Genomic DNA, 21,501 nt, shown 5'->3' with positions numbered 1-21,501 from the left:
GTCAAGAAAGCAACAGGAAATATGTGGTGTGGACATCATATCATGGAGTTACTCTTTCAACAGAGAGGAGAAAGACTTCCAGTGACTGAGGAAGTACTTGAAGCAGCAGCGGAGAATACTCGATGGGGAGCAAAGATCCTGGAAATTTTGCAGCCAAAAAGAAGCCTTCAGACGACGGTTACCGAAAGTCCAGAAGTCCCAGAGATTTCGGAAAGTGCAGAGAGGTCAGACATTTCGGAAAGCTCGGAAAGTTCGCTGTCATGGGATGAATTTAGCGCAGAAGACTAGAGGTGAAGTAATAGTATGATGATCTACAAATACTACTCATCGGAGCCTGTAGCAGCCGTTTTGGTAGAAAATCACCAGGAAGATCCTGCTTGTTTAGAAAGATATAAGTGACCCATTCTCAATAAATAATCAGGAATATAGACCCTAGAGACGTCCAGCATAAGGCTCTCAAAGCCTAAAACCACGAAGGCTATAAATATCTGCATGTATAGAGGCCATTGAACTGTGTAGAGACGTTATGCCTCTTCATTTAAGAATGATTCTACAGAGTTAGGAAGCCTTAGTACTACTAGAATAAGATGTGGTGTTATTTACTTGACTGCTCTGCATACGAGCTTGAACATAGTATACATAGATATAAGATCCACCTGTACAAGATACTCGAAACACAAATGTCCCGCTGAGTGTTTTCGAATTTCGCCATTCTCCAGGGATCATGTGGATGGACTTCGGATATAAATATAATAGTATCTATGGAGGGATGTATATACTGCTATTGGGTTGCCAGACCAGAGTGGGCATGTGACCGGGTTACCTAAGGGCCAGGAATAACTCAGGTGACAGTGTAGAGCGCAGTAGGTGATTAGGTAGTGAGCCCGTGATGGGTGAGGTGGCATTCTAGGCTCAAGCCATGACTAGTTAGAATCTAAAGTCGCAGTCTAAAAACCAATTGGATAATAGTGGATGGATAAGCATGTGGTATGGATGCGCTTCATTGTACAAAGATAATTTGATCAAGCTGACCTGATACAGACAGATCGAAGTGACAACATGGAGGTATTATAAAAAGGAGATCCTCGGTTCAGCTCAATAAGTCAAAGTGGCCGCAAAGGTCAGCGAAAACTGAGCTTCAAAGAAAAAAAAAAAAAGATGCAGTGGATATATGCGCTTTGCGACCATCATAGGGCCATTCTAAAGTGCAGTCAAAGGCAGTCAATGTGCATGAGTTATTTCTTGTATTTCCCTCTCTTTCTTCTTATTTCAGCGGGCCTAGTGTTGCGGCTTGTTCCAGAAATCCAAGCTGGCTACCACGTCCTCGCCCGATTCATCTTCGTAGGCATACAGAATCTGGATAGTGGTTAGTGCTGCAGGTAGACATCACGTGATTGAAGACGACTTACCTCTCGCGTGGAAGAATGCAACATGCGGATGTTCTTTCCGGTCATGATATGGACCAATTCACTCGTCTCAATGTGTCGGATCTCAATGAAGTTTGGTTCGAAAGCAAGAATGTAAGGATAAGAGAGGGCAAAAGCGTTAGGGTTGCCTTCCCATGAAATCTTCCAATCCGGGCGTGCGCGCCAACCATTGCGGTTGACAAAGAAAGAAAAGTCGCTGTAATTAAGCAGGAACTCTCCATTCATACGCTCGATATGAATCGGCTTGACGTTCTCTTTGCGTGCAACGAAGTCGAGTGAGGTGTCGGCCTGATCCAAGAGTGACTGCGTCTCAGTGGTTTCCAGACTGACAACTTCGAAACCACGTGCACAGCCAACGCAAAGTGTGGAACGGAGGAAATGTATCGACGACGATTCGGCGGGGATGTAAAATTCCTGCTCTGAATGTTAGAAATGCTAACCACGAGGACACAGACCGAAAGTGGACGCACCTTGAAGAGCTTCAGACTATCCTGACCACTCTGGAACATCTTGCTGACCGCAGACTTCTTCTTGCCTTTAGCCAAATTATCCATGGGTTCGTAAACCTTAATGGTCGTCGACAGAGCCGAAGTCTTAACAGAGCACACCAAATGACGGCCCAGTCCGATACCGGCCTTGAAGAAGTTCGCATGTCCCTGGATCTTCTTGGGCCGCTTTGCGACTGTGTTTTGACTTTCACTGATCTCCAAAGCCTCCATTGGGTAAGACGAGAGCGTCTTATTCGACAGGACCAAGAGTAGTTGATACTCTTCCAAAGTGTCCATTTGCGTAACCTGGCTCACGTCAAGGACTCGTCTAGGTCTAGCCGATTTATCCTTAGGCCAACGCTCAGACAAGTAAATGCCGCTGTCTGTACCATACACGAGCTTTCTGCCACCGTCTGCCAGAAAAGTCATTAGCCATATCATCGAAAGCTATAATGGGAGCTGAGTAATAACATACCAACTGGAACAAGGCAATTTACCCTGTTGACAGAGGTAAAGAACTTCTCGCAAAGGACAGTTTTATTGTAGAAGTTGCTGTTCCGCTCCCTAAGTTTCCTCTGTTGCTCTTCTACCATTTCGATGAATTTCCTTCTTTGCGTAGGAGAAGTGGCGTATAGCGTCTGCTCATAACCCCCCTTACCAAGATGCCTGAAAGTGATGGGCAGGCCATCTTTAGTCGTGGGCGGATTTGCAGCAGCCTTGTTGGAGAGCAGACTAGAAGAGGGCCTCTTAGCGACACCAACCCTGGGAATCACCTCGTCCATTTGAGCAATGACCAGAAGCTCGAGAGGGATGGGCTTCCGATATACTCGGTACTCCTCCCGCTTGTTCACGATCTTGATTCTCACCAGGAGAACCGCATGATCGAAAAGGTATGCAGTAACTTCAGAACTGTCAGTTGGCGTTTTCTTGAAAGCCATCTTCGTCAGCATTTGACGGTTTTCTTCCGTCAGCTTCAGATCGACATATTCGCCCGGGGGAAACTTCAAAGCTGAATTGAGCTGCACAAGGTTGAAATGGTTCTCAGCCCTTCCACTCTCAGCATTGACGCGAGACAGGAAATCTTTGATGAGCTTGATGGCCTTGGGAATGTCTTGCTTGTCAGGATTATCGTCCGCCGTGTTCTTGGCAACCTGCTCCAGAAGCAAGGGGTACCTTGCCAGACGAGTGGTTGGCTTGGTCAAGTAACCGTTCAACTCCAGCTTCCGTGACTCTTTGAGACGTTCTGTTTCCTCAACGAATCTCGCAAAAGCCGGGTTTGATGCCTTTTCTTTCTCGAACTCGTACTTTCCGTAGAGTTGGTTTGCACCGTACTTGATGAATGGGTCAAAGCCTGGCACGTGCTGCAAGAAGATATCACCGACTGTCTTGACGACGTGGTTCTCCTTCTGGCGTGCGTTCAGAGCCTCACACAATCCGCCGTTGACCTTCAAGACTTCCAAGCAATTTCCGAATACCGTGCGAATGAATTTCTCCCGTCGGTGCTCAGGGATTGGCGAAAGATTAGCATTGCCTGCCGAACGCAATGGCCTCATCCAGAAGTCTCGTAGATACTCGAGGTCCTTGACGAAGTCGCGCTCGGTGTACATGATCTCGAAAATGATCTCCTGACGTTTCTTCTCGCGGTCGTCAATGCCATCAGAAATCTCCTTAGGAACCATGTTGATCCACAATTTCTGATTATCGTTATCGTCGTCATCACCGTGCAAACTGCCCTTGGAGGCAGACGAGCGGAGACCCGGCTGCGGCTTGAGGTTCAGTCTAGCTTGCTGTTCTAACCTCCTGGGACAAGCAATCGAGTAGCATAAGCTGTCGCGAGTGCAAGTCGGCGAGTAGCATTCAGTCAACAGCGTGAACACTCCATTTACCTCCGAACTGGGTGCTTCCTCTCCCATGGTTTCCTTGAACTGGTAAAGCTCACCGGGAGCATCTCGCAGACGGTGGTCATATGTCACATCGTGGAAGAACTTCTGCGCATCCAAAGCGCGTCCCAACAGCAGAGCCAGATTGCGATCCATGGTCTTGATGATGTAGGCGATCAGGTCGACCGCCTCCGCACCGGAGAACGCATTCTGATACGACAGTCCGTTCTTTTGCCGTTCAGCGAGCGTAATCCTCTCACGGAAGACATCGGCCACTCTCGAAAGCAGGGCTGGGTAAACTAGCGGCACCTTACTCCGACGGGAATTGCTTTGGACAAGAGTCGACGTGTTACTGGGCTTCGGAGCAATTTGGCTTTGCATGCTCATAGTACGGTCCGGAACAACGGTGGATGCCATGGACATGGTGCGGGAGTTCATGGAGCCATCGCTAGGGGGACGAGACTTTCCGTTAACATCATACGCGTTAATCACATCCGCTGGGTACGAGGAGGCTTCCGGGGGTGGACTAGGGCCGGAAGGCTGTCGCCTGGGAGGAATGACCCGTCCAGTTTGTGTTGTATGAGCGTGGTCGCGGTCAGTGGAGTAGGTGGTCAATGACATGGAGCGCTCGTTCTGATTCCTCTCCGGAACCACACGTCCCTGAGGTGTCATGGGGGCGGCGCCTGCATTATAGGGCTGTTGGCGGGAATAGGTTGCAGAGGTATGGTTGAAGCCACTGGATGGTGGCTGATATATCGGTGGCCCTCCCAACCTCGCCATTGACCTTGATCTGTAAGCGTCGGAGTTCAGGGCAGGGTGGGGCACTGGTCGAGCATAACCCTTTGCATCCGGATATTGTGGCCCGTGGTTCGGTCTCGAATCAAGCCTCTGCGGCTGAGGGTAAGCAGAGCGTCCGGGATAGGGTCGTGGAGGATTCTGGGAAGGGTGCTGGGAGGTCATTGTAGCTGCGCTTCCGCCGTACGGTTGATAATAACCGTTGGGGGGGCCCGGGGGGTATCCATTCTGCATCTGGCGCGCGGGTGGTGGCGGACCCCTCTGCATTTGCGGATGGGGCACGTGTGAAGACATGGTATGGGCCCGATCTTGGGAGAACTGAGGAGTCTGGGAGGTCATCGTCTGCGAGCGTCCCGGTGCTCCGCCGAAAATCTCGGAGAATGCAGCATCACGTTGAAAAGCGGAGGGATGCCCGTAAGGCCGGTAGTTCCGGCCTTGCTGACCCCCTAAATCGGCCATGGTGTGTATGTAGCCCCCTCTTTACTCCTCGCTCTGGGGAATATCTCGGTGAAAGGTGGCAAGAAGGTGAATCACACGAGGCGAGAGGAGGGTGAGGTGAAGGTGGGAGAAAGGGAGGGTATCGAATCCGGTCGTAGAGAGCGTGCAGAGCGTCGCGAGGAGATCGTTTCGAATCGTGGAGTAAGGAGGAGGAGGAGAGCGCGGGTGGGAAAAAAGAAAATGAGATACTCCACGGGGCGATAATTTATAAGCGGAATCAAGAGTAAAATAAGACAAGAATAAAATTCGAATAGGAGAAGAAAAGCCTCTACACACAAAAGCCCCCTCGATGTATCATGCCTTTGGGAGGTCCAGTGTTGGTGCGATTTGAAAGTCTGGGGAGGGTGTCGAGACCGCGTGGTGTGTTAACGATCCAAGTGCGCTAGGAGCCTTGAGCGCAACGGCAAGCCAGGGCCCCTGCAAGTTCATAACCTCAGCATGCTCCCTCGGGCGGGATCGGTCGATCAAGACTGGGGGTGGCGTGCCTGGGGAAGAGGGAGAGAAAAGAATCTGAGGGGGTAAGGCCAGGCAAGATGGGTGGGTGGAGGAGGAGGAGGGGGGAAGGAAAGTTGTTTTTAAGGTTATAGAGGGAGAGAGAGTTGAAGGTAGAGAGTGGGGAGAGAGAGGGAGGGAGGGCAGTAGTGGATTAGTGGGAGTAAGTAGGCAGGTGTCAGTTATTATGATTGCCAGGGAAGTTGGTGAAGAATGGGACCGGCGGCCGTGTAGGAGAGTCTAGGAGAAGGAAGAGCACGGGGGTTGTTGGGTCGAACAGGCACATGTCACTCCTAACCCGGATAGGCCACCTTCTCCTATACGGTGGCCCGGGCGGACTACTTCGGTCAACCTCTCATTCCGCCGACCTGCCAAAGCTATCGTGTTTATCCAGCTGGCTGCTTCCGACAGACGTCTGGAGACGATAGTAATTCGGATTTGTTCTGCTTTGGCCCAGGATTCGTCTCACCTATCCAGGCTCTTGCTTCTCCGCTTCTTTGTTCCTTTCCTTTTCTTTTTCTTCTTCCTCCCCCTTCCATTGCTCTCACTCCTGATCCTCGTGCTTCCTGGGTGGATTCGGTCATCATGGCGGACAGCGAGTTCTCCCCCAAGTTCGCTCCGTTCTTTTCCTTCGTAAGTTGCTTCCTCACGGTCTTCGCCGAGAAAGTTTCACGCGACAAGTATCGTTTGCTAACTCACCAAAAAAATAGGCAGGTATTGCGGCAGCTGTGAGTATCAACTACACGCCACCCGTTCCGATCACCACACGCTAACCACCTCTCCAAAGATGATCTTCGGATGTATGTCGACTCGCAAAGCTGGAGGTATTGATTAAATGTTACGAGAACATACCAGCTCACTTCATCTAGCAATGGGAGCCGCATACGGAACGGCGAAGTCAGGAATTGGTATCTCCGGAGTGGGAACCTTCAGGCCGGACCTGATCATGAAGGTATGTTGGATCTATTTCAGCTTTTTGTCGCATCTCCCGCATTGTCATGATTGTACTAACTTGTGTAGTCCTTGATTCCCGTTGTCATGTCCGGTATTATCGCAGTTTACGGCCTCGTCATCTCGGTCCTCATCGCCGGTGACATGGATCCTCCCCCGAACAAGCATATGAGCCTTTACACGTACGTTTCCCGATTTCCGCCTCCACTTATATACAAAATAGTCTGATGATATTGTCTTGGAAGTGGCTTCATGCACCTTGCTGCGGGGTTGTCGGTTGGCCTCGCAGGCGTGGCTGCCGGTTATACTATTGGTGTTGTCGGAGATGCGGTAAGCAGTCATTGCGAGGAGTGTCTGGATGGAAGTGCGCAGGTGCTAATATGGATACAGGGTGTTCGTGCGTACATGCAACAATCTCGTGTTTATGTCGGTATGATTCTTATCTTGATTTTTGGCGAGGTTCTTGGTCTCTACGGGTAAGTACACATCCACTGGAGCAGTCATGATACCATACTTACACTCATAGATTGATTGTTGGCTTGATTCTCAACTCCAAAAGCTCTGGCTGAGCGGGTTCTGCATGATGCGCTTGGTGTTCCCGGTTCTTGGCCACTCATGTCCACCATGGACGTATTTTTGTCCCCTATAGGAATACTGCTGTATCGATGAGTGCAGCCAGATTGCGATCAAGAAGCAGCAATTCTGCTTATTGTCTAGGGGCCATTCGGTCGTTGGCGCTGGCACTGGTATTGATGCCTTTCGTCCGGGGAGGTCTGGTGTCTTGTACTAGTACATTGCTGGAGTGTTGAAATAGCATATACGTTACTTGAAATGTCATTATATCCGTCTCTATCTTTCTATTCCTGGATTTAGATCCATTTTTTAGTTGAAAAGAAGATCGCAACCGCTGAGCAGCGAGGGGATGGCTGGTGACCGACAGGGGACTCGAACACACAGGCCCGTGGCTGCCCCGCCGGCCGGTAACGTCAGAGTCTCTTCTTTCCCGTAGCGCCGCCGGCTGGATGAGAGCCAGACCGGCCTCATCAAAGCTCTTCCATCCCGCAAAATCCTCTTGCGAATCCCCGCGCCGTTGCCGTTCCCCTGATCAATCTCTATGTGCGATAATAACTCGCCTGCATTTCTCTACCAGCTTTAAGGGACCCGGTACTCGCCCAATTGCTACCCCAGCGACTCCTTGTTTTTCTCCCCACACCTTTCCCCCTCCCCGCGGTCCTCCGCGACAGGATCCCTTGCCATTTTCTGGGTCACCAAAACCATCGATGCGCTAACGACATGCAAAGATTCTCAGTCCCAACTAGCCAGTTCAAGATGGGGTCGGAAGATATTCACGAGAGGGAAAAGGAGATAGTGGCTTCAGTCCGACCGCCTCATCAGCGTCGACTGAGTCCGTTCGTTATCGCTGGTCGTGCCGAAGAGAAACAGCTGGGGATATCGACTCGTCGGTTGAACGTCAATGACTTCGCACTGTTGAAGACACTGGGCACAGGTAAGCTTCGCTTCGTCGCTTGCGCAACCTAGCCAGTGTCTGACGGCGGCGATTCTTGTGCCCAGGCACATTCGCTCGGGTGTGGTTAGTGAAGTTGAACGACGAAAGGCAACGCAAGAACAGGGTTTACGCTCTCAAGATACTCCGAAAGGCAGATGGTATGTAGTTGGCGATGCATACTGCAGCAACAGCACCTGGCTAACCGATTCTGTTTCGAAATTTGATAGTGATCAAGCTGAAGCAAGTCGAGCATGTCCGCAACGAACGGAAGACTCTCGCAGATGTTTCCGGCCATCCCTTCATCACGACGTTGATTGCCTCCTTTTCCGATGATCAGAATCTATATATGTTGGTATGAAGCCTAGGTTCATCTGTATTCCTATCACGCGCGACCAATCCTCAACCCGAGCAGTGAAACCTATGGCATCATGGCGATGGAAGACTAATGTCGTCATAGTTGGACTATTGCCCTGGAGGCGAGATATTCAGCTACCTACGACGCGCGCGACGCTTCAACGAGAATACATCCAAATTCTACGCGGCCGAGATAGCGTTAACCATCGAGTTTCTCCATGACGTGGAGGGAGTTGTTTATCGAGACCTTAAGCCGGAGAATATCCTGCTTGATGCCGAGGGTCATATCAAGCTAGTCGACTTTGGGTTCGCAAAACAGGTTGGCGACCATGAGACCTATACTCTGTGTGGTACTCCTGAGTATCTCGCCCCGGAAGTCATTCATAACAGCGGCCACGGCCTTGCCGTAGACTGGTGGGCTCTAGGTATCCTAATATACGAGTTCCTTGTGGGACAGCCGCCATTCTGGGACCAAAACCCGATGCGCATATACGAGCAGATCGTCGAGGGTCACATACGTTATCCTCAGAACATGTCGCCCGCAGCCCAGAACATCATATCGTTGCTGTGCAAGACCAACCCGACTGAGCGGTTGGGCTACATCTCCGGGGGCTCAGCCCGAGTCAAGACGCATCCCTTTTTCGAAGACATCAACTGGGATGACCTGTTCTACCGCCGCATCAAGGGACCCATCATCCCTCGAGTCGATCATCCTGCGGACACTGGAAACTTTGAAGAATATCCAGATCCGGATGTGAAGAATCAGAGTCTTTACACCGATGATTTGAGAGACAAGTACGAGGCACTTTTTGCTGATTTTTGATCGCTTAGCCGCTTTTGAATGCTCTTATGTCAGGCCACTCTTTGTCGTCCCGGCGACGACCGCACATGCGTTCCAAGTGCAACCGCTGGTGACATCTACCATAAATCCTCCACCCTACCATGACAGGCTTGAAGCCGTCTATGGTGGCAGACTTTTGCCTTGCTCGCAATACACCCCGCGAAGCCTTGCAGCGATTACGGCACTTTGTCTTAGTCTTCAGCGAAGAGCTCTACGCCCGTACTATACTATCTACTGCGTCCTGCGACGCACCACAATATCGCGCGTGATGTCTAGCTGCATGCTTCTGCCATATCCGATGTGGCTTCTCGACATGAAGCGGGCTACAAATCCCGACCGGAAACTGACACTTGCGAGAACGCTATGAAGAGAAGTCATCATGACTTCACTCTCGGATCCTGCAACGAGCCTTGTTATCGATCAATACTTCAGTTGTCCCTAATCTTCTAAGCATGATGTGCTTCTTACTACATTCCTTTATATTCTTGAGCGTTCCAGATTGGCGAGCCGGTCATTTACACCTACAGCGCGGGGATTCATCGAACACAAGCCAGCTACTCACAGCACTCTCAGGAGGAAATGTTGCTTACACCCATCCCGCCAGTTCCTCTTATCAGCGGACCAGTCAAAAATATATTCAGTGACGATAATGAGTAACGATGTCTGGTTTCTTGCACATGCTTTCTGTCCACCTTTAACGGGTCCCAGGGGATGCTACTAAAACTTTGGCGAAAGGAGGGCCCGGTTGATATTACTTCACTTCTGTACTTTTTGTCTGGACGACACTGCGAGACATACAATTGGATACATAGTACAACGTTGCCTACTACAACTTGAATACAACATGTTAACACCTGAACATACACCGCACCCTCTCCATCAATTATCAGAATATATATAGTATGATCTACTTCCTCCCCGTCCCATTAACCAACCCCACCCCCCTCCCCATCCCCTCCGCCACCATAACCCCCTCCCTAACCGCCCTCCCCACGAGACCCCTAAACCCCCCTTCCTCCAACACACACAACCCACCCATAGTACACCCCCCAGGAGAAGTCCCCCTCTCCTTCAACAACGCCGGATGCTCCCCACCAAGCAACAAATCCCCCGTACCCCTCAACACCTGCGCAACCGTCACCCTCGCTTCCTCCCTCCCCAACCCCATCGCGACCCCCCCATCCACCAACGCCTCCACAAACACCGCCAGAAACGCAGGCGTGGATCCCCCCAGTACCGTGAACGTATCCATCTGATCCGGCCGCACCTGCACCGTGCGTCCTATCTTGCTGAAGATCCCCTCCGTTAGGGAAATAAGCCCCTTCGGCACACGAGTCTCCGCATTCGCTTGCAACTCTTCAGAGGGGAGCTCGATCGCTGTGATGGACTGCGAGATGGTAGCGCAGATGTTGGGCAGGGCGCGGACAACATAGAGGTTCTGTGGGTTGGAGAGGAGATTGCGAAGGGAGGAGACGGTCCAGCCGGCGGCGATGCTGATGAGGAGTTTTGGGGTGGGTGTGGGACTGCAGAGGGCGGATCTTGTCTCTGGGTTGGTGAGGAGGGAGGGGATGTCGGTGGGATCGCAGGCGAGGATGATGGTGTTGGCGGAGGAGATGGCGATGTGGTTCTCCGTAGAGGGGCGGATGGTTAGGGTGGTGGTTAGGTGAGAGTGGAATTGGGATTGGAGGGCGTTGAGGGAGGAGGGGGAGCGGACGGTGGCGATGAAGTGAGTTGGGAGGGGGGTGTTGGTGGTCGATTCTGTGGTGGGTTGGGCGGTTAGGAGGCCGTTGAGGATGGCGATGCCCATTTTTCCTGGGATGTAGTGTTAGTGGATGGATGTATATGGTGGGTAGGGAAGGGGGGATGTACCGCAGCCGAGAATGGCGAGGGTGTTTTCTGGTGTAGACATTTTGGATGTAATTGTCGTTGTTGGTTTGATTTGGTAGATAGATGAGTGGATGGATGGATGTATTGCAGGTAGATGGTAGTGTGTGTGATATTCTAGGGTATTAAGTGTCACGAGAAGGATTAAGATTGACTGTTTGAGTTGAAGGAAAAAGAAACAATAGATGTGGGAGGCGAAGAAGGCGTGACATCACCCCTCATCTTTACTACTTACCCCTCATTGCATCAATTGACTCCAAAGTGTAATCGAAGTATATCCAGATCCACTCGGATATCGGTGGGTCGCACTGCAAGCTGGCGGCTATTCTAACTGCACTTCAGCGTATGCCCTAGTAAAACCTAGTTGGGTGCTCACCGGCCGATAACGGTCGAGATTATTAGCTGCAGCTCACTTGATTACAGTTGTAACTGTGCATCTTTTGGATGACCACCTTGCATCGGCTAGAGATGCCATGGTTGGGAAAAATATCCTGAGATTGCAGCTTTACAAGGATGATGTAGACACTCATGGAGGGGTAATTGGTTGAATTGGAGACATGAACAGATACCATAATTGCATTCATTCATTCAGGGTCATACTCCATACACATAGCTAAACAATCTATCCAAAGAAAGCCCTAACTCGTCTCTTCACCTCCGCCTTAAGCGCCAGATGCTCAGCCATAGTGCGTGAAACCGCATCCTTATTTTCCGCTGCTCTCCGCACCAAATAACCCAGACACTCTCCCATACTACCCCAAGTCAAGCACTTGTACACACCAGGAGCCACACTGTTCTGATCTTTCAACTGCAACAGCCCGAAACTAACGCCATCCGCCATCCCCAGCAGCTGTCCGAACTCCACTCGGCCAGTGGGAAGCCCCGCCTGTAAGCGAGCCTGGTGCAGCTCATGCGCCGCCACAGCACTCTCAATATTATGCGTAGCCAAAAACAAATCCGTGGTGGGAAACCTGCGTCCGGATTCTCCGAAACCCTGATAACGCTGCTGCAAGACGCCCCGCACGATGGAGTTGTATGCGATATCGGTATCTTGCTTCGTATCGTGGATGAGCTGTCTCGGGTCCGATCTCATGTACGCTCCCCGCACCAGCTTCAATCCAAACGTAAATCCTTCCTTGTCTGCTATCTCCATGTGCGACGCTATCGTGCTCGGCGTACTTTTGAGATAAGCCTGGTATGTGTTGTACACTACTGCCTTGCCGTTTCGGTTGTGCTTGCGCATCATGTCCAATGTGAGGTTGTGGATCCCTTGGAGGAAGGAGTGCTGCTCAGCGTCCATGAGGAGACGGGCGTTCTTCTCGACTACCCGTTGGCACACTTCATCCAGGGCCTCGACCATTTGCGTGGGGACGGGTTGTCCGGAGGCGAAGGCCTCTGTGACTTTGGGTCCGGCCCCAGTGAGCCTAATAATAGGGATCAGCATCCACTGATTTACTCTCAAATCCGGTAAAAGAATCCCTGGACTATGGGGGATCGACTTACTTTGGGGCAAGGAAGTCACCTTCGCCAAGCATGTCCACGGTCTTCAGGTAACCCTCCCGCCAGGCGGCGATGAACTCGCATGACTCTGTGTCGGTTGCCTTTTGGGATACCTGGCTGTGAGCGAATTGGGTTTGGTTCGTGCTTGAATCCTGCACTGTCTCCCGCGCGTAGGTCAAAATAACTCCACGTAGTCCTGTACTTTTGATTTGGCGGATCTTATCCCGGACTTGGCTCTCCTTTTCCCCCGCACAGAAGTGGTCGTAGAATGTCTTCTTGAGGAACCAATGGATGAGAGGATTGCGGTCCACATCTAGCAAGACACCACGGGGCTTGGTAAGGAAAGATAGAATGGATAGACAAGGAACGAGGAGGGTTTGGTGGGAGGAGATGGTGGTCACGAGGAGAGACCGCAGGAGAGTCTTGGTGGGCAGGACAGAATGAGGTGGTGCAGAGGAGGGTTTCTCTGGAGCTTGTGTCTTAGCTACAGAGGAGGAGATGCTGGGGACTTTCTCGAAGGTGGTCCCTGTAGCACAATATCGGAGAGATGGGAGGACAAGAGTAGGCCTTGTAAGGACACTGGTTCGTGCCCGTTGGCCAACCGGTGTCCTGCACAGGAGGTTGGACATGGTATGTGGAATTTGAAGAGATGAAAGAGATCTGGAAGATGAAGGAATTGGTGGCATAGGGGGAGACATCTTTATACCTTGGATCGCAAGCTGCGGGGTGCATTCGTCCCCTCAATGATAGGGATAAGCATGTCTTGGGAGCTGATAAGATGACCACTTGGAACAGGGCGATACCGCTCATTGGTGCCCCCTAGATCACCGGTCCTATCAGTAATACTCTTACTCATGTATCAATGCTGAATTACACTCCCATTCGTCTCTAAATGGATCTAATTGACGTGTCTGGCGGTTCCATCGGCAAAATAATGGCTAGGCTTCGACCGTCCCTGGATGGATGCTTGTTGAGTGAGGGGTAGACTTGGATCCGGTAGCCCTACCGTGTCAATAGTGTTGGATGTGTGAGACACGGATGCCTGTTACTTCCATCTTGTCTAAGCGAGGTCTCCAATCTTCTCTTGAGAGAACATGGCGTTCTGATCTGGGGGTTCGGGAACTGTTTAATTTGCATATAGTTATCGATATCTTGCCATGGCCACCTTCTATCATATGCTTTGGTCAGCATTCTGATTGTGAAGAGCAACAAGGATGAATATGGAAGCAGTGCGTATATGGAAAGGCCGGCCACACTCATTGCCATGGTATGCTTAATGAGGCTAACCAAGGGACTTTGGTAGTATACAGCGGGAAGTCGACGAGCTACCAGGCGACTGACTGACCACGAATCGGACAAGACTGACCCTTCTTGTGTGCCGTCATGCATGAAAAATGTCAGAATAGTACTAATTAGTAGCCTCCGCTGCTTAGTTACTGCTTTTTGCTTCCTTCAAGTCTCACTGCGGACCTCCGGATCCATTGGCCACCAAAGACTAGACTCTGCGTTCCCATATCATCTAGTAATGACAGCTTTTGACTGATATACTACTCTACTATCTTACAGTCAGCATAAAATTAAGTGACCGCAGAGAGAATGCAGCTAATTTGTTGTGTTCACCGCAGCACTACTTTTGAAGCTATAACGTGAACAGGCAGGCAGGTGTGTGATGAGACATTCCGTCCTTGCTAGCCCAAGACTCGTGATGATGTAAACATGTCTGGGTATCCCCAATACAGCATTATTCGTTACTTTGCAGAGCTCTCAGAAACGTATTTATTCTATTGACGGGCCCAACAAATCAATGACCAAGGTCAAAGGCACCCCTCTCTCAACGAAAACCAAAAAAAGCTACTCTTTTACATATTACTATTGACGCCAGTCTTTCTAATCGCTGGCAAACCCCATTCCTCCATCCATTCTGAGTTCACCGCAGCTCTCATAGTGATGCGCTCTGAAGGCTGATAAGTCAGCATCGCTCTCAACAATCCTTCAAGAGCTTTCATCTCTGGCGGGCTGAACTCGCACGTCGAAGGATCTTCTCCCCGTCCCATAATGCGCAGACGTTCGGCCAGAGGCCGGGAATATGGAGCATGACTTCGATCCGTATCCGTCTTCCATGATCCATCCTCAAGGAAAAAGTCCGTCCTTCGTTGCCATCGATCCCACCATCGCTTCGGAAGATGCCCTAAAGTACTAATCATTTCTGCGATGGTATGGTCCTCGTCTGGCATAAAACCCTCAAAGAGAGGACGTTCGCCAAGGACTTCATAGAGGGTGCAACCAAGAGTCCATACATCAATGGCCTGACCAAGCCTCTCAGAGAAGAAAAATTCTGGTGGAAGAAGAAGTATAGGGGTATGTAAGTCTTTGCGCTCTTGGTCCTGAAAGAAAGCCTCGCCAAAGTCTGAGATAATAACCTGAGCATCGACAACATCCTCACTTGACTGGAATATCATCGCAGGCAAGACGCAATACCGTGGAACCTCTGGACCAGTTGGACATTGGTCAAGTCTCTCGACAGGCAATTTTTGAGGGTCTCCCAAGCGGTTGTAAAGCTCCTCGATCGTCAGTCCTTCGAGAGAGGGGGACTTGAAGAGGATGTTGTTCGAATGCAGATCTGGCGCTTATCAGTAGCCTTGCCACAGATGGGGACGAAGACCGACTTACCACCATGAACCACACCACATGAGTGAATATAGTCCAAACCTAGGAGAAGCTGAGCGGATATAGCTCGAGCGACGTCGACGGGAAATTTCCAAGTTATGCTAGCTTCCTTTGACTGCGCGACACTACACCCGACCGCTTCGCTCACAATACATAGGTGGCAGCCATTTGGCCCATCAACCGTGAACTCGTCCAACAATGATGGAACATAGGCGCGGCCATGGTGATCTGCTTTCCCAGAGCTCAATGCGTGGAGCACTTTGCTTTCCGAGCACCCTTTGTGGGTAGCAGCGATAAGGATCTTCAATGCGACGTACCTCGCCTCTAGATGATCTTCGGCAAGCCAAACAGTTGAGTAGGTACCGTAACCTAGCTTGTGGATGACCTCGTAACGACCGTTGAGGTATTTATCGCCAATGTGAACGGGGTGATAGCCACCTGGGCGGTAGCCTTCGAGATCTTCAACGCCTTCTTGCCACTGATACACCAGGGGTGTTAGGTGGCTGGAGCGCTTTCGAGTAGACATAGAATGGTGCTGAGCTGGGGTTGTTTTCGTTGGGCGGCGCGAATCCAAGCAGAGGGAGCGTGTGAAAGGGAATCTCCCTGATAATCCCGGAAAAGTAACGAAATGTGGCCTTTTGAGGACGCTGATGCCCAGGAGGTTCATTTTATCAAATTATACATTACTCTGCAGTATATTCAGTCGCTTTCATGACTTGGTCAGACAATAGTGAGTGGACAAGCTTCCTCCAAGGGGCAACGTCAAAAACTTGTGGCGGAATGTAGTGAGGTGTAATGTAATTAAATGTAATCAATCAACCACCAACCAAACCAAGTACAGCCTTCCTCGCCTCGCCGGTCAGCCTTACAAGTTGGCACATCCCTGCTTTTAGTGCAATAGTTCTTTCGTGAGGGGTAACAGCGACATTGCATCTTAAATTCCACCTCATCTCACTCTATTTCAATTCATATCATCTGGTTTTACTTCACTGGATTTCATTCGTATCGTACTCAACATCGCCCGGTAATTTTGCCCTATCTCATCAGCAGTGGAGGTCAATAGATGTCATGGATTTAGTTGCAACTCCACAGGCAGACATAATTCACAAGATCGATAACAAGATCCTAGAATTGAAAAAGGGAGGGCTAAGTCGCGAAGACCAGAAAGTCCTGAAAAGTGGTCGTCTCCAATTTGTTTGGGAAGACCATCGAGAGTGTTCTAAGACTTCAGTAACGGTATGGCGGAAGACTCGTGCCTGTGGTGCCTACAAAGAGCTTCAAGACGTCAGTGACCATCTTTTCTTCGCCACGGTGTTAGTGGTCACCCCAACAGAGTGTGGCAAGACGAGCTTTCAAGCAGTACTGGATTCTCTGGTCTGTCTTGAGAACTACGAAGAGTACCAGTTCCGACTAGGGTCGAAAGCGCAAAAGTTCCTTGAGTCAACAGCTGCAGAACAGGGTTTCGCTGGAAACCATCGTTACATCAATTTCATTCAGTCCCTATTCCCACAGCGTGAACTAAGACGTAAGTGAGCGTGCTGCTCTGTTTTGTGTAAGGCTGCTGAATCTAAAGATCACAGAAATTCAAACGCCCAGGGCTCTCGATTGACATCAGATTGAACTAGAATAGGCCATCGGAGTAGGGAGAGACCAGGTTATCCGGGTAAAGACCTCATTTATATCCTTTATACATGGAGAACAATCTGGCACTGGGTTGTAGTCTACGGAAGCAGGCAATATCATACAAATTGTCTGTTATCCAACCCACCGTACACTAGACTAGAGCATAACTTGTTGAGATCGATCAAAACGTTGATGTAAAGATCCAGATAGCAGTACTATCATGGTTGCAATTGGTCGGCCGTGAAGGCATGCAGCAAGTGCTCTTCATGGGATGTAGTGAAATGCGGCGGTATGCAATACGATGACCAGGGCGTGGATAAAAGATGTAGACGGATTGCAATGCAGTTTAATGCAATGCTACCATGTGCAAAAGAGGTGACATCGAATATAGGGTATACAGGGTTATGAGTTCAGCTCGGATTCTTGCAGGAAGATAAAGAAGCTGAACGTAACGCAGTGTAATGAAGTGAAACGGCTGGCCCAAGCTACACAGAAGCACGGCCAGGTATGTTGCATATCATTGCACTTCATTCCTTTACGTTTTATTGAAGGGCTGCTCTTCAGTCTACTTTTATATCAATAGAGGCTTATATAATTAGTAGATTCAGTCTTGCATTTAGAAGATGTACAAGCATTTACTCATGTGATGGGCAGTTGTATCCGGTTTGCATCACCATGTTAGTAAAGAATTGATTCTACCTGAACATCTTACAACTGCCTTATAATCTAGTAAGAGATGATCAGATTTGTCCAAACACGGTCTTTCAAACCGATAAATTTTGCCGCCATTTTCTGAAGCAAGTGCACGGCACGTCCGACCATACTGCTTAGTAAAACGTAACATTTAGTTACATCGTTATCTAGTTTGAAAACCTTGTGTTCAGCTCAGCCAATCCTTACTTGAGCGTTAGTGAGTTAGTTCAGTTGGATGTATATTTCCAGCCTTAGCCTAGTGGTTGCATGCTCAATACTATATATAACCCTAGTATGATAAGTACGCCACATTTTGGGCACATGGACAGGCGGTGAGGCCATTCCCGTTTTGGATGGCTCCATTTTCGAGGAACTTCAGGATCGAAGTCATCCAATGCACATCCACAGCTTTGATGATTCTCTATAAATAGCCCACTTCAGTATGCCTGGACTGTAAACTTACATGGTGAGTTTTAGCAACGCAAATCGTTATCTCCTTTCACAATGCCAAGCGCTTGCTACTTGGCTTCTCCGCCGGAACCACAGGCGCCTATCCCCTGACGGGCGCGACAATTGCCAAACGCCATGCTTGTTCCTATCCAGAAAGTATGTGCCGATCAATATACGCCTCTACGGTCAAGAAATTTTCCATAAGTGTCGCGTGGCTGTCATGAGCCACGTCATGCAACGAATTGGTTGCCGGGAAATTCCAGATGTCGGCCTTGAAGCACAGAATTTAGTTTAGTGGCCACCGAGATATCCGAACGGAACCAGGAGATAACGAATGGGATCCACTCAAAGCCCCATCGCGCACACGAATCAGCAGAATCTGACGAGGTCAACGACATCCCCAAAGTCAACAGTTCGGGACTGGCGAATCGCCGATGCGATACGTCGATCAGAGTACGGCATCTCGATTCTTTTCAGTTTTCTGAATGGAAGGCATCTGCGGAATATCACGGAGGACTGGTCGCGTGTGGATTTTATTAACCCCAGTCTAGTATCCAGTTAGTTACTATACTAGCAGCCTTCGGTTCTTGTCCGTGGATCGCTGTCCCACAATCCCGGCAACCCCTGGGTGGGAGGCGTGGCCTGGAGAACAGGCACCATGACCAGAAGACGCGTACGCAAGCTTCAGAGTCCGCTGTACACAAATCTGTTCGTCAAGCCGTTATTGGACGTGTGTCCCCCTCCTAAGAAAATCCCCGGCCTACCTTTTAGCATGGCTGGCGTCCTCCAAATACATTTGAGGCGACTCAACCTCATATTTTCCTTCCGGCAATGTCGCTGGAGCTGAATACCTGCCGCCTGTCACATCTTGTGTCGGGTTAACAATGATTCCTCCCCTTATTTGGGCGTGCATTGCCGCCTTCGCTCGGACAGCCCGCGGAGATTATGTATCCACCAACTACCAAGAGTACAATGACGGAGCGCTAGGACACCGTCCTCACTTGGAATTTCACTCCAGCTCCGAATATGCACCCCTTCTACAGGTCAACATATGGGACCAGAGTGCCATCTCTGAGAAAGGGTCCCATATATTCATCAAACATGATGGTAACGACTCCTCGCCACTCTCGTCGCCGCTCATCTTGGATGCCAACGACTTGAGTGCCGTCTACATGAACCGGACCTTCAAGAATGTGTTCGGTACCCGTGTCCAAGAGAATTTCGGCAAGAAGTATTTGACTTTTTGGGAAGGTGAGAAAGGCGATGGTATAGGTGACGGCTATGGGCTCGCCTACGACGACACCTACCGCTTGGTCTATAAAATATGGGCACGGAACATCAAAGTTCACAGCGACCTCCACGAATTTGCATTTACCGGGAACGGGACTGCTTTGGTCACAGGCGTCAACGCCATCAACGCCCATTCATCAGACTTTTTAGACAAAGGCTGGATAACGCCACCTAGATTCGAGGTCCTGGACTCCATTTTTCAGGAGATCGACCTGGAGACTAATGAGGTGCTTTTCGACTGGCGGGCTCTTGACCACATTAACCCCATGGACTCCTATGAGCCTATGGGCAGAGGTTGGGATGCGTATCACATGAATAGCATTCAGAAGGTAAGAGCAGGACATGTCTCCCGACGACCTGTAAACACCTCTAACATTCCATGGTTTAGACCAAAGCAGGTAACTATCTTATCTCAATCCGCCACCTGCACGCCGTCTACCTCATCGACGGAAAAACGGGAGACATCATATGGACCATGGGCGGCAAACGCAATGATTTCAAAGAGCTGCCCCGCGCCAAAGAAGCCGAGTCAGCCGCACCCCTGCTGTCAATGCAATGGCAGCATCATGCTCGCTTTGTTGAGGGAACCGACGAGACCCAAATGACCTTATTTGACAACCATGTCAAGATCACGTCTCACGGCGTCTGCGACACCGATTGCTCGCGCGGCTTGCACATCGCTATCAATGACACTGCTTCACCCCCGACCGCCCAACTCCTACGCGAATTCCATCACCCATCCCACCTTCAAGCTCAGAGCCAAGGCAGCATGCAGCCCCTTTCGCCCTCTGCTGATGATCTGGGCAACGTATTTATTGGCTGGGGCCGGTGTCCCACGTTTACAGAGCACAACTCATCGGGTGAGACAGTCATGGACGTGCAGTTTTCGCCGTGGCACAGTGACAACATCCCCGATGCGCTAGACAACTACCGCGCCTATAAGATGGACTGGTCAGCTACACCCTGGTGGGACCCTGCCATCGCACCACGGAAAAATGAGGACGGCGAGTTGGTCATGTACGTTAGCTGGAACGGAGCGACCGAGGTGGCAAACTGGGTTATCCGGGGAGCAGCCAGCGACGATGTCGACGAAGAGGGCGAAATAATAGCCGCATCACGCCGGACAGGCTTCGAAACCAAGTTGACAGTTGGCGAGACCGATTGGCGCTACATCTGGGCCGAAGCCTTGGACAATCAGGGAAATGTCCTTCGATGGTCTGAAGTCGTGGACCTTGACACAGCGGAACTATCAGTTGCTCATGACGCTTACGATGAGCCCGATTCTACCTTCATCCCTTCGGAAGAGACCCCCTCTGGATTGTCGATAAATACAGTGGTATTCTTGGCGAGCGGGTTGACCGTTGTTGTGCTGGTGACGATTGGAGCGGGAGTTATGTGGTGGCGCAGGCGCAAGGTGTATAATAGCCTGGAAGCAGAGGACTTTGATCTTGCTTCAGATGACGGCTTTAATGAGCGTGATGACTATGACGAGGAGGTTGGTGATGAGGATGCTGATGTTGATCATCACTCCAGAGATGAGGACCGCCGTGCTCTGATTCCCAAGACGGAGCAGAGCAACATGAGTAGTGTGTAGGCTATCACCTACATCATATTGTAAATAGATTATAATTAACCTTCTACTTGTATTTCAAGAAACGTCTTGCTCCTCCACTACAGTGGCTAAGCAATGTATCCCCAGTGCCCACGAAAGGCCTACCAAGGAAACCCATAACCGTATAGCCGTGGCTCCCAACGGCAAATCATAATATCAATAAGGTTTCGGCTCTGCACCACCGGGCCCCCATAAAGTTTGTTATGTAGTAGCACTGGCCTCGTGCAGGTCGGCTTCTACGGAGGAAACCATCACGTAACTATATTCCCGTGGATGAAGCAATAGCCGAGCACCCCATGGGGCTGGCTTTGTATAGTGTCTGGGCGGAGGAAAGCAGGGCGGGGTAAGGTGGGACGACCCAAATAGCAGCCCCTATTGTTTGTATGTTCAGATTGCCGCGATTGTGTTTGTGGTAGTAGTAATTGGTGTATGTTGATGGTTTTTGTGGTATGCTGTATCAAGCACAGAGTACTGCTAGTCGGTGTTACGGGAGAGACAACACCGAAGAGGGCCCCAATGCTGAAGCAGATGGTGAGGTCTCACAATTTG

The 21,501-nt window shown here is 50.3% G+C and overlaps 8 protein-coding genes across 8 annotated transcripts; 4 read left to right on the top strand and 4 right to left on the bottom strand.

The window, feature by feature from the left end:
- Nucleotides 1–1,278: 1,278 nt before the first annotated feature.
- Nucleotides 1,279–5,049, bottom strand: rom2 (putative Rho guanyl nucleotide exchange factor (Rom2); the record flags this gene model as incomplete). Its single annotated transcript, XM_025678006.1, has 4 exons — nucleotides 1,279–1,356; nucleotides 1,410–1,841; nucleotides 1,898–2,328; nucleotides 2,391–5,049. 4 exons carry the CDS (start codon nucleotides 5,047–5,049, stop codon nucleotides 1,279–1,281), a joined length of 3,600 nt encoding a protein of 1,199 aa, XP_025545148.1.
- Nucleotides 5,050–5,951: 902 nt separating this feature from the next.
- BO79DRAFT_206134 (V-type proton ATPase proteolipid subunit) lies at nucleotides 5,952–7,357 on the top strand. The gene is made up of 8 exons (XM_025681912.1): nucleotides 5,952–6,213; nucleotides 6,291–6,308; nucleotides 6,368–6,380; nucleotides 6,450–6,532; nucleotides 6,601–6,713; nucleotides 6,777–6,861; nucleotides 6,922–7,007; nucleotides 7,058–7,357. Exons 1-8 carry the CDS (start codon nucleotides 6,166–6,168, stop codon nucleotides 7,098–7,100), a joined length of 489 nt encoding a protein of 162 aa, XP_025545147.1. The 5' UTR covers nucleotides 5,952–6,165; the 3' UTR covers nucleotides 7,101–7,357.
- Nucleotides 7,358–7,730: 373 nt separating this feature from the next.
- On the top strand, nucleotides 7,731–9,509 carry BO79DRAFT_2363 (cAMP-dependent protein kinase). Its single transcript, XM_025684561.1, has 4 exons — nucleotides 7,731–8,038; nucleotides 8,104–8,196; nucleotides 8,266–8,390; nucleotides 8,496–9,509. The coding sequence occupies exons 1-4, from the start codon at nucleotides 7,825–7,827 to the stop codon at nucleotides 9,213–9,215; spliced, it is 1,152 nt and encodes a 383-aa protein (XP_025545146.1). The 5' UTR covers nucleotides 7,731–7,824; the 3' UTR covers nucleotides 9,216–9,509.
- A 631-nt stretch (nucleotides 9,510–10,140) lies between these two features.
- Nucleotides 10,141–11,202, bottom strand: BO79DRAFT_283685 (pyrroline-5-carboxylate reductase family protein; the record flags this gene model as incomplete). Its single annotated transcript, XM_025688172.1, has 2 exons — nucleotides 11,103–11,202; nucleotides 10,141–11,045 (listed from the first exon to the last, which is right to left on the bottom strand). Exons 1-2 carry the CDS (start codon nucleotides 11,140–11,142, stop codon nucleotides 10,141–10,143), a joined length of 945 nt encoding a protein of 314 aa, XP_025545145.1. The 5' UTR covers nucleotides 11,143–11,202.
- A 537-nt stretch (nucleotides 11,203–11,739) lies between these two features.
- BO79DRAFT_261351 (proline oxidase Put1) lies at nucleotides 11,740–13,246 on the bottom strand (the record flags this gene model as incomplete). The annotated part of the gene is made up of 2 exons (XM_025686476.1): nucleotides 11,740–12,541; nucleotides 12,621–13,246. The coding sequence occupies 2 exons, from the start codon at nucleotides 13,244–13,246 to the stop codon at nucleotides 11,740–11,742; spliced, it is 1,428 nt and encodes a 475-aa protein (XP_025545144.1).
- Nucleotides 13,247–14,391: 1,145 nt separating this feature from the next.
- Nucleotides 14,392–15,810, bottom strand: BO79DRAFT_234087 (kinase domain-containing protein; the record flags this gene model as incomplete). Its single annotated transcript, XM_025684337.1, has 2 exons — nucleotides 14,392–15,237; nucleotides 15,288–15,810. 2 exons carry the CDS (start codon nucleotides 15,808–15,810, stop codon nucleotides 14,477–14,479), a joined length of 1,284 nt encoding a protein of 427 aa, XP_025545143.1. The 3' UTR covers nucleotides 14,392–14,476.
- A 542-nt stretch (nucleotides 15,811–16,352) lies between these two features.
- Nucleotides 16,353–17,019, top strand: BO79DRAFT_184799 (uncharacterized protein; the record flags this gene model as incomplete). Its single annotated transcript, XM_025680351.1, has 2 exons — nucleotides 16,353–16,809; nucleotides 16,865–17,019. 2 exons carry the CDS (start codon nucleotides 16,353–16,355, stop codon nucleotides 16,891–16,893), a joined length of 486 nt encoding a protein of 161 aa, XP_025545142.1. The 3' UTR covers nucleotides 16,894–17,019.
- A 1,544-nt stretch (nucleotides 17,020–18,563) lies between these two features.
- On the top strand, nucleotides 18,564–20,934 carry BO79DRAFT_234086 (arylsulfotransferase; the record flags this gene model as incomplete). The annotated part of the gene is made up of 2 exons (XM_025684336.1): nucleotides 18,564–19,669; nucleotides 19,729–20,934. The coding sequence occupies exons 1-2, from the start codon at nucleotides 18,935–18,937 to the stop codon at nucleotides 20,932–20,934; spliced, it is 1,941 nt and encodes a 646-aa protein (XP_025545141.1). The 5' UTR covers nucleotides 18,564–18,934.
- Between the last annotated feature and the right edge of the window lie 567 nt (nucleotides 20,935–21,501).

The sequence above is a fragment of the Aspergillus costaricaensis genome, assembly GCF_003184835.1.
Source record: "Aspergillus costaricaensis CBS 115574 unplaced genomic scaffold BO79scaffold_1, whole genome shotgun sequence".
Classification (NCBI taxonomy): domain Eukaryota; kingdom Fungi; phylum Ascomycota; class Eurotiomycetes; order Eurotiales; family Aspergillaceae; genus Aspergillus; species Aspergillus costaricensis.
Note: the sequence above shows the minus strand (reverse complement) of the source record. Positions and strands in the feature narration are given on the sequence as shown.